This window comes from Malurus melanocephalus, unplaced genomic scaffold (assembly GCF_030028575.1).
Source record: "Malurus melanocephalus ecotype Western Australia unplaced genomic scaffold, MMel_1.1 scaffold_641, whole genome shotgun sequence".
NCBI lineage: Eukaryota > Metazoa > Chordata > Aves > Passeriformes > Maluridae > Malurus > Malurus melanocephalus.
This window is the reverse complement of record NW_026623873.1, coordinates 1-11935: the sequence shown is the minus strand read 5'-3', so window position 1 is coordinate 11935 and position 11935 is coordinate 1. Positions and strand designations below refer to the sequence as shown.

The window sequence follows — 11935 nt, the reverse complement described above, 5'->3', positions numbered from 1 at the left end:
TCAGACACTGAGCCAGCCCCCAAAATCTCATGTCATCCACATAATTTCACCAGTAAGTGAAGACTGAGGAGTGAGCAGAAAGACTGGAGAAAGCAACTGCACTGTCAGTGTCCAAGGCACCCTGATGCCAAGAACTCCCCGCCCTGGGATGGATGTGGGATTCCCCCCAACACATCCAGCCTCCAGTTTGCTGTGACCTCCAAGCTGCTGCAACTGGAGGAACTGAACGAAGTCTGGAGGGGCCTCTCTGAACTCTCCTCCACAAATAACCAAGGTATACATAGAAAATAAAGGAAGGACAGAAGAGCTGAGGAAATAAGGGACAGGATCTCAGAAGRAAAATCATAAACCTATAAGTTAGGATAGCCCAAAGCTGAGGGTGTTGAAGCTATTGCTGTAAGAACGCCTGGAAAAACTAACGGAGACTCCTCTCTGCAGCAAGGACACACCTGGAGGGGGAGAGAGAAAAGGAGCAGGAGTTACTGACAGGGAAGAGCCACAGGCTGGATGCAGAGTCTGATGTGTGGGCCCTGGCAAGAGCCCTGTGCCTGCCAGCTTTGCAGGGGCACCGTGGCACCACCAGAGGCCCTGAACTGCTCCCCTCCCTGGGCACGTGTTCCTTGCACACAGCCACGTTCCCCCAGAGCACAGGAGTGAGCACTGCTCAGCCAGCACTGACCCCCTGCCCTACCCAGCACCAGGGGAACACTGTGCTGCAGCCCCAGGGACATGCCACACTGCCACTGCCACCCTCCCCACTGCTTCCTCTCTGGGGACACATCACACTGCCACTGCCACCCTCCCCACTGCTTCCTCACGTGGGGACACCAGAGCTGCCACATAAGGGAGCACACGAGATGTGGTCAGTGACAGCAAGCTTCAGAGTATCTTCAGGATAATTTACAGGGAGAATTCTTCAGCTTTTTGTGTTGACCCAGCTGTGGAACAGCAGCAATCCCAGCATCTGGTCCCAGTCCCGTGCCCAGGGATGGGGAGCACTCCTGCCCCTGCTCTCCCTGGGCAGTTCACTCTGGAAGGGTCCGTTACACAAAGGGAAGGGGGAGGAGGGAATGGCTGGACCCCTCCAGTGCCCTGGCACTCAGCAGTGGAGTGGGGTGGGGTGCTTAACTCCTGCAAATCCCCCTACAAACAAGCCAGAACAGGGGAAGGTGCCACATTTACAATCACCTGCTGCACAGAGAGACAACTCAAAGTGTGCCTGTTCTGCTGGTGCAGTCTGCGTGCCAGGTTTTAGTGTCTCCTCCTTCCCTCAATTTTGCACATCCAGTTCTCACATCCCTGAAATGCCTGCAGCCCTTACAGACCAGAGCTCGAGCCCCAGGCCTGAGAGGAACTGCTGTCCCAGGAGAGGGACACAATAGATACTTCAAAATTCATTAACAATGGTGAGGGACTGCAAAACATTGGAATTTCCTAAACCCAGGAACCCCTTGCTCAGCTCTGTCCTCCATTTTCAGGAGTGTGTGCTCCACTGGTGCTTTTATCTGAATTTAACCCCCAACTCCTGTGTATTTGTATTTCATTGTGTGTCACTTTGCTAAGGGGACACCCACCCCCAGCTGTCACACAGAGGCACTACCCAGCCCTCAGCACAACTGGAACATGTGAGCTCCAGCACAGCTCATGGTGAGCCAGCTTTCTACCAAATAATGTGAAAGTCAGGTGCTAGCAGCAAAGTCTGGACAAGGAATTATTTCCAAAAGGAAGAGGTTGAGATCATGAAACATTACCAGGAATCAGTCGTGATTTGCTGAAGGGAACTTCAGCTCTGTTATCTCCAGGTCAGGGGAGCTGCTGCCACTCCGGTCACTGTAGGTGTCCCTGCAAGAGCAGAGATTTGGGCTTAAGGACTAAATTATAACAGGGGGTGCTGCAGCACAGGAAAAACTTTGACAGCCTCTGCTGTGAGGAGCCATTTCTAATTGAAATGTGCAAAAGCAGGAAGTTTAAATAACCCTCAACTCCTGGATGCATTGAAATTAGAGACCACCACTCAAGAAACTCTCCTGGACCACACCTGACCCAGCACAGTGTCAACCAACACAGAAACCTCCCTGGTGCAGCTGCACTGCAGCTCAGCCAACACGTCCCTTTGGCACTGCATTTGCCTGGCTTTGACATGGGCACTGCTGATTCTCCTCTGCACTTGGTCTGGTTTTTGTTTAGTGCCTGTCAGCACTCAGCAACCCCTCAATGCTCTGTGAGGAGCACTGCAGGTCAGTACCAAGGGGTTGTTCCTTGTTGCACAGTCCTGAGTGCCAAACAGAACTGCAGATGCTGGGGAGCAGCAGCACCAGTAACTGCTCCATTAAATCCACCCAAAACGCCTCTTCCTTTACAAACTGACACAAAGAAAGCTGAAGTCAGCAGAAAAAACCATGAGGCTGCAACCACCAGGGCCTGTTCTTTAAACCAGCAGCAGGAACAAGTTTCTAATGGACCAACCTGTATGTGGGACTTGGCTGAGGAATGTGGGGAAAAGCCCATGACATGTCCAATCATGTAAAAGAGCAGGCCCAGCCTCAGTTTTCCCAAACACCCTGACTGACAGCACAAGGCTACAGATCTCCTCTCCCTGAAGCCAGGGCCTCTCTGCAGGACAGCTCTGTGGCCCCACAATCAGCCTGGAGACACCACGCATGAGCTTTCAAAGAAACAGTGGGAAAAAGAAATGCTGCAATACCAATGTCCCCAGACATCCCCTGGAACTCTGCCAAGAGGATGATCCAGTTTATCCTGCAGGAAGCAGCACTGTCCTGTGACAGTTCTAACTGGGGTCTGTCTTAAACCCACCTGGGTGAGAGCCTGCAGCCCTTCTGTAGGTAGTGCGTGAGTCTCCCTGCAGACGCCAGGAGGAGCCCAAAGTATGGGGGTGATGGTTTGATGGGCCTGGAGAGGAACTCGGGGTGATACTGGACACCAACGAAGAAAGGATGCTCTGAGAGAAACACACAAAACATTCATGTCAAGCCTTACCTGTGGCTGTGCTGCAGGTGAAATCCTGATCATGCTGAAGCCCTGATGATGGGGAAGTATCATTTCCATGCCTCTTGTCCATAAATGGACAAGGACATGGCATTCTGTTTTCACCATCATTTTATGGATGGAGGAGACAGTCTGAAGAGATCCCACACAAAAACCTGCTCCATTACCCTCCAAACACTTCCCCTTGTCCATCCTACACCTACAAAACAACTGCTTAAGGACTCACCTTCCAGCTCAACCACTTCCATCCGCTCTCCCTCCTCATCCTGCCCCACAAACTTCAGACCTTGCTCTTCAAAACACTTCTTCAACTCTGGATTGACCTAGAAAACCAGAAGCAAGACAAGCCATGATCTCCTGAGTCTGGATAACACAGGAAAGCTCAATACCTACAGCAGCATTTTTACCTCAAATCTGTGTCTGTGTCTCTCTTCCAAGAAATCATGATCTCCATACAGTTTCCCTGCACCAAAAGCAAGATGTCCCTTAGAGCAGTGACACCAACTTTTATCACATTCATTTGAGTATCATTCTTCAGAATCTGCCCCTTCTGGAGGGAATCAAATCCCTGAACCCCATTTCCCCACCACAACAGCCTGTGAACTGCTGCCATTCAAGGATGTTTCAACATTCCCAGTCCCACTTCCCCAAACCCACCACACATGCAAGCCATTCCCAGGAAACCTTTTCAGAAGAGGGAAGAAGGGCCTTACTCATGATTGAATTCTTGGTTTGGAAGAGTGTCCTTCTCTTGCCAAGTCTCATGGTGCCACCCATTTGGCCAGGGTTATGTTCTGGCATGTCTATGACCTGTGGAAAGAATCCAGAGGGAGGTGGGAATCAGGCTGGAATAACAGTCCCAGGCAGACTCTGACATTAAAGGAAAAAAAAACCCACCAACATTCATGCAAAAAATTGAGGAAACCACCCCAAGGAACACTGTCTTGACCAGGCAGACCAACAGAACCAGGTCAGGTGGGTGAGTTGTTCTAGTAAAGGATGCACAGAACATGTGGGAGATTTGTGGAATATTCTGGAAGCTTTTACATAGGAAATCTCAGGCAGAGTCTACCCTTACCTCACACACCAATACTATGCTGTTTGCTGAGCTGCATTTAAACAAACAGGCACATTTATGGGAGCAAAATCCCCAAATCAGAATTGCTTATTCTTTGACAAATAATATCATAAACTGTTTTTTGATAACTTCCTCACTTTGAGTAGTATTTTAAATTATAGCAGAAGCCAATCACGATGGTGGACCCTGGACAAGGAACACAGAGGCTTCCACAAATGTTCCAAAGAATTCAGGTCTGTGTGGCTACCACACAACAGTTTGGGTTGGAAGGGAACTCAAAGCTCATCCCAGGTGGCTCCAGGCCCTGTCCAACCTGGTCTTGGACACTTCCAGGGATGGGGCAGCCACATCTTCTCCTGGCAAATGTGCCCAGGGATGTGCAGTTAAGTCTAGTCAGGATACCACAAGTAAGTCACCATAAACTCACCACTGGATGAGAAGTTTTGGGGTCAAACTCTGTGGAGTTCGCATCTGCAATGGAACATTCAGCAGTCAGAAACACCAAGTGTCTCACACCACAGCATCAGCACCTGCAGGAGCTACCCCAGGTACAGCTGCTTCTCATCTCCAGTTGTGCTGAGCCCCTCCTGGGCACAGAGCTCACCCCACAGCAGGAGCAGGGCTGGCAGCACTGTTTGGTATCAATTTCAAAGGTTGCAGTCTTAGGGCAACTCACTCATGCTCAGGAAAAACACATTAAACACCACCAAACACAGAAATAAAGGAAGGGAGGGGGAAGGGAGCAGCATGGCCAGATAAAGTCTTCTTTCCTCACCCTCACTTCTGGCTGCAAACTCAAATTAGCACTCTCTGATGGGAGTTCTGTTAACAGGGACCTGCTCTGTTCAAGCAGTGGAGTTCAGAAGGTCATGCCACTCACTGAAGGATTTAAAACTGCTGGCTGAACTGCTTTTTGGGCTTCATTCCCATGGCTGCAGTGGGAATTTGGGATACCCAGCACACAAAGGGCACCAAGGTGTTTCATTCAGGAGCTGAACTTCATGTTAAGCAATAGGAACCTTTCTGTCACTATAAGCATGACTTACTCCATTGATTTTTATTTAAACAGGATAAGGAAAATGCTCCTTTGATTTTGGATTAGCAAAGGAGATGGGGAATTTTACAGGCCAAGGGAAAAAATGAGACTTACTTATGAACAATTAAAACTACAGGTATTTTTAAAAATCTCAGGTATTACTCAAGCAATCCAAGTGGCAAAAAGGCAGGAAGGGTTTTGTGCAATTACCTTGCCAACCAAGGACACTGCGAGCAAACTCCACCACTGCCAGCTGCATTCCCAAACAGACTCCTGTGGAAGGAAAGGCAGGACACAGATCAGCTCAGGACAAGGACCTCTGAGCCCACACTGTAAAGCCTTCACAGAGGATCCTGAGCCACAGGAAAACCTGGATGAGGCAGACCTGACTGGGATTTAAGGATCTCTAATCCTGAAATGCTCTGCTCACACGCCACTTCAGTCTCTCACCACAGGCATTCCACTGAAATGCAGTCACGTATTTCTTGGTGCCAAGATCACCACAGCCAGCTCTGAAACATCCCCAGACTGCTATCCCCTCATTACAGATTGCTTGTCAGCACATCCCAGCCAACTCTGACCACTTCAGAGCTAACCAGGGATGAGGCTGCATTCCCAGCTCAGCTGAGCACAGATCTCTGCCTTCTTCAGCCAACTGCCTTCAAAACTGCACATCCCAGACACCAGTGAAAATCAGGAGAGCTCTTGCAGCAGACCATTAGGCTGTTATTCTACTTCCTTTCCTTTGCTTTATTTCTGCTTATGAATGAAACATGTTTCTCACCTAAGAAGGGTTTTTTCTGTTTTCTTGCCCAGGAAATAGCTTGAATTTTGCCTTCTGTCCCTCGAACACCAAATCCACCAGGAACCAGAACTCCACTGCATGAGGATGAAAAGATTCCATTCAGCATGGCTTCCCCAAACCACATTCCACCTCCCTCCCATAAAATCCTGGACTTGCAACACCTCTCTCTGAAAAGGGCTCTGAAGCAGCCACGTGGCAAGGCCTGGCTGCAACAGTTTCCACACGACTTCACGTGAGCTGTCACATGAAACTGAATCTATAGGGAAACATTTTATAAATGCCAAATTTACCTTCCTTCCCAAAGAGAGATCCCAAATACAGTACAGGTTACCACACTAACATGGTTCATGCTGTGGGACTCACATACTCTGCACCACACACATTTGCAAACACATCACCCAGCCAGGCCCATGGTGAGGAAGCCTCTCCAGTGTCAGGTTCTCCTAACACCCAACTCTGCAGGAGGTTCTTTCTTTCTTCTGATCCCCCTCAAATCGTGCTGCCCTGAAGGGTAACAGGACCCACTTGTCCTTGTTCTCTGCTAACTCTTGGCAGTGCCCTGCATACCAACACTTTTCCCCTTCTCACACTATTTCTAAAGAACTTGTGGTCCCATTTGCACCTTCCATTCTCACTCTGGCTTTAACAACCAGTACCCTTCCTTTCTCCTGATTTCCTCTCACTGTTTGCACCTGATAATGCAGGTGTGCACATCCTCACTGCACGATCATTTCCCCCACTGCTCCCTTTCACCAACTCACTCGCTTATTCAATAATTTTCCATTTAACATCTTATGCTAAATGTCCCTCAGAGGTGTTTGGGGCCTTGTCAAGTGTGCTGGTACACTGCCTAAGGAAACAGTCTCCAGTGAGGGAGGCCCTTCATTCCAAAGCTGTCACAGCAGCAGCTTTATCAGACCTTCTCCAAGGAAAGGACCAGAGCAGAACTCACTCAGCACCACAGAGCTTCTGCCAGGCCTCGTGGTACCGCACAGGCTCCTCCTGCAGAGTGTCCGGCTCCAAGTCAGCAGAGTCAATGTACTGGGAACAAACCCAAAAACAAAAAGATGATGAGATATTGCCACAAGAATGTGCAGGATCTCCTGAATTCTCATTAAATTAAGAAAGTATCATTCCTCCTGGACAGCTCTGGATTTGTTTCCTAATGATACCTAAATTTTTTCTGGGCTGATTTCCCATTCTCACCATCCTGCTACTGGTGCACAAACAGCACCCAAGATTTCTCTGTCCTCCCCTCTCTGCAGCTCTGCTGTGACAGACACCAAGCCCATGAGCCCCAGACTGTAATGTTATGTGTGAGATGTTAATGCACCACAGTGAGGTGGAAACATGGGGCTGTGCAGACACAAACCACCACACAGAGAGAAAAAAAAACTGTATCACTTTCTCATCAAATAAACATCCTCTGAAAGAGGCACAGAAGAAGAAATAGGATATGGTGAAACACAGGCTGCTGTAATTAAAGAGTGTTAAGACAATGGAAAAAAACCCACAATTTTTCCGTTTTCTCATCTCCAGCATTCCAGTACCTCTGAACTTCTGGATGTTCTGGCAGGCTGCTAACCCTTTAAAATAACCATTCTGGAGCTGAATTACCATAGAATAGAATAACCATTCTGAGTTGGATTTTTTTTTTTGAGGTTGAAAAACTACTAATCAGTTAACTAACTACTGTTACTCAATTCTTCAGTGTAAAAGCTGCATGCACAGAGCTCACAGAACTCATTCCCTTCTGAGCCACTCAGACACAGCTGTGCCAATGACTACCCACAAATTCGTGTGCAGGGTTTACACTTCATCAGCCATATTTGTTTCTCTTCTTTTCATCTCTACTGATTTTGGAAGGTGAAAGGTAACCCAGACCTAGATCAGTGCTGTGACAAAGAAACCACCTATTTCTATGACTCACCAGCATCATAAAACTGCTGGACATTTAAAAGTCCATTGAAAGGAAAATTTCTGCACACAAAGCTGAGCACTGAGGTGTTTCCATCATTGCAGACACCTTGTGCAGCTCACAGGCTGAGAGGCTGCTCTGCTCTGAAGATGGTTAAGGCCTGGTAACAGCTTTTTTGATGTTGTTGTGATGACCAAAACAGTTGTTCTGATGCAAGGACAATTTGAAAGTTTGGCTGAATCGCTTCTCCCTTCTGTCTATGGGTTTGTGAAAATCTGAATTAGGATGGGCAGCACTGTAGGTGAAATGAGGATGGGGGTTATTTTTTCCACCCACACAGACCCATTCCTACCTTAATGTCAAGTTTGTGGTTGATGGCCAGGGCAGAGTGTTCCAGTGCTTTGATGACAGATGCATAGGAATCAGAAAACTTGGTGTATTTGCCCACGAGTGCAATGGAACATGTTTCAAGTAGACGGTCGTACCTGCACGACACCAGAACACACAGGTTATTCCAGCAGTAACAGCAGAGGGATGGAAATTCCCATTCTTCTGTTTAACTTTTCAAGAAACAGCTGTGCTCTTCAAACTCTGTCCAACAGAGCTGACGTCTTTGGAAGAGTGACCTTTTATAATAAATATGACTTAAAAACATCAAAGTGAGATCAAAACCAAAACAATGACAGAGGAAAACAGTTGCAGAAAGCCACATATAAATTAACTCATCTCTCCTGATGATTAAATGCCATTTTGAGCAGATCCAAACTGCCTGTTCAGGAAGCTGTACTAGATCCAAAGGCTGCAATGAACTCTTAGGAGAGGATCAAAGCACAGCCTGGTGTGTGTTTGCACTGCACAGAATCTTCCCACGCTGCTGACTGAGTTTGTATCAGCAGCTACAAGCACAGAGAGCATTTCTGGAGTCCTGAGGCTGTGCTGCCTACAATTTCAATCCCCAGCAGCTGGCAGCATGGATTCACACAGCACTCCTCACTACAGCCAAGATTTTGTTAAAAGTTTATATCAAATTGTCAAATACTTCAGCCCAGCTGGCAACCAAGGGCTTTCCCCATCAAAAGGAAATGTTACTGACACGGCTGTGACAGGCACAGAAATAATGGGAAACATCTAGATTTTAAAAATTAATTTGTTATAAAAACAAACATATCTACGGCTTCAATTTGCATTCAAGCCCTGTCTGAAGAGACTCTATCCACTATTTCTCCACAAACACCAAGTTTATTCCTAACAAGAAAAAAACCCCTCAGTGTCCAAGGAGTCTCAGACAGAACAGGTACCAACCACTTTTCTCACCTGCCTGAAAACACACTCAAAGGTATTGACACTCCTGACGTGTCCATATAACTACAAAAGGATTTCAACACTTTGCAATGTACTGAGAGTTGTTTTTATAAAAAGGGAGGGCAGAGCTGTCCCATYTTTTCATTATTTCAAACTGGGTTTRACACAAGACAGTACACTAACATAAGGTAAGGATCTCAGTAAGTTTCTCTTACAAGATTTTATGGAAAAGGGTGAGGGAATTGGGGTGGCTCAGCCTGAAGAGAAAGCTCCAGGGAGACCTAAAGGCAGGCTTTCAGTAAGAGGGTTTATGAGAAACATAGGGACAGACATTTTAGTAGAACAAGGGGTGATGGTTTTTTAACTAAAAGAGGGGATACTGAGGCTATATAAGGATGGAATTTTGTACAATGAGTGGTGAGGTACTGGCACAGGCTGTCTAGAGGAGCTGTGGGTTGCCTACCCCTGGAAACATTCAAGGTTTGGATAGGGCTCTAAGCAAAAGAAAAAAACATTGTGAGTATGTAAGAATGCTTGAGGAACAGGAAATAACACTCATCATCTCACAACCAGCAACCAGGAAGAGAAACCAATCTTGGGGTGTGTTAAGTGTGCCTAGCAGTGCAGCTCACCTGTCAGCCATCTCCTTCCACTTCATGAGCATCCTCCTGGGCTGCCTCTCGATGGGAAGGTCCAGCCTGTGCCTGAAGTAGTCCACAACTCCCTGCTCCTCTAACAACAGAGGAACCCGGTAGATAGAGGAGACATCATGAACACAAATGACCTGTTCATAAAATAAGAGTATCATTAAAACAGGCATTTAAACACAGGCAGTGCCTGTGCAATTATTTTTACACAGATATTCAGAGCATTGCTGTCTCTAGCAGAGAACCACATGACCACCTAAACTTCCAGGCAATAACATGTTCAATAACATAACACATGAATAGCTTCATACTGTTTCCATATGTGTGAAAAGGCCATCCTTCAGCACTTCCAATGCATTACAGCTCCCTAGAGCCCCTTGGGACAGGCTGTAGGTAACCCAGTAACCCAGCAGCAGGGAAGTCAGCTGCCCAGCACGTTATGTGAGCACACAGCAAAGTTCAAAGAACACTCCAGAGAGGCTCCTGTGCCACAGAATCCCCAGTGAAGCTACAAACTGCCCTAGGCACAGCTTCCCCCTTCCCACCACTGCCCTTCCTAAGCAGGGCTCCAAGTGAGATTCAAACCCACAGAAATCTGTGACCCCAATGCAGCAATTCATTTTACATTCTCAAATTTAGGATTGAACCGTTCTGAGGTCAATGAGGGAAATCTACAACAACAGTCCTAGTCCAGTGAAATGGGAAAAGATGGCTCAGGACAAGTGTCACATGTCCATTAGTAATGAAGCTGTACTTCAGGAATCCAAAACACACTGGCACAATTATTTTTAAATCCTCATTTCTACTGACTGAAATGAAAGCAGAGTTCAACATTGCACCAATCGAACCTCCTTGGCTGCACATTATCCTCTTTTACCCTCAGTGCTGTCTACTTCTCAATCTAAGTGCAACTGCAGCCAGAGCAACAACTACACAGAACTGCATTAAACTTCCTGGGAAGGAACAAGAGCCAACTTATTTTGAATTCCTGGCCAACAAGAGGTAGATATTTTACTGATGACACATCAACATTATTGCCAGCAGTGCAGTGCTTGAAATTGCAGAACTCAAGTTTGGTCTTGTTGTAGAGCAAATTAATAAAAACTACTTAACACAACCTGGGATTGTGAAGTAATACTCAGTCTTCCACAAAAAGACAAAGTTTTTCAAGCTCCAGCTAGATTGGAAAGTGCTATATGCTTTTTGACTATTTTCCAAGATCCACCTTAGACTGTGCTATGAGTCTCAGTATAAAAAGAATCATGCTAACATGGAATTTGTGCATATCACGCAACATTCAAGTGAAGCAATGCTTCTCCCAAATACCATTTCAACCTCTCTGTGCAATTTCTCCTCAAGAAATCGCAGGCAGAACAATATTGTGAAAAGAGGACTGTATGAAATACAGACATATATCCTTTAAACCTAATTTGGGGCAATTCTTTTGCCTCTAAATACTGAAAAATCTTATTCTTTTAAGTTTACAGAGGGAATGTGGAAGTATAATTAAGGTCAAAACAGTGATTCAGAAATCCCCTTGGAGTCTCCAGAATTCTCTAAGCTTACATTAACTACCTTGTATGAAAACCTGGCTCCTGGCACTGTCAAGAACTGGTTTAGCAACAGGTCCATGTGCCAGTAAGGGAGATTAAGACAAGGCAGCAAATGAATTATGCAGCTACCAAAACAGAGTTAGAACTGCTGTCTCAGGCAAAACTCCCCTCAGCATCTGACAAACAGCTCCAATATTTACTGCAAGAAAGCACACACAGCAATTCTTACCTGTTCTGGTTCAACATGACAGAACATGGAAATCTTTTCTTTTACTGAGGTATCCAGTGGAGTGGAGCACCTGCAAACAATCTAACAGAGCAACAACATCAGGGCTGTGATGCAAAACAGAAATACTCAGGCATTCACAAAACAAACCTGTAACAAGAGCTGTCTTTGTGCAGTATCTGTGATTTGAGAAAAAAAAAAAAAAACCAACAACTCTGTTTTCCTTATTTATCACCACTACACACGAGCTCTCAATTCCAGCATTACTTAGACAACACTGCTGTAGCAACAAGCCAGGAGTGCAATTTTCCATTCAAAGCCATGCAACACAAACCTTACCAGATCTGGGGAGAGCCCGAGACCT

General features: G+C 46.4%; 1 protein-coding gene across 1 annotated transcript; it reads right to left on the bottom strand.

The window, feature by feature from the left end:
- Positions 1 to 6: 6 nt before the first annotated feature.
- On the bottom strand, positions 7 to 11931 carry LOC130583907 (CTP synthase 1-like; the record flags this gene model as incomplete). Its single annotated transcript, XM_057383570.1, has 14 exons — positions 7 to 449; positions 1752 to 1842; positions 2815 to 2959; positions 3233 to 3329; positions 3414 to 3469; positions 3720 to 3816; positions 4512 to 4555; positions 5331 to 5393; positions 5905 to 5999; positions 6878 to 6966; positions 8196 to 8328; positions 9778 to 9929; positions 11575 to 11655; positions 11911 to 11931. Coding segments are annotated over 13 exons (1158 nt in total), but the record flags the coding sequence as incomplete, so codon positions are not given.
- Between the last annotated feature and the right edge of the window lie 4 nt (positions 11932 to 11935).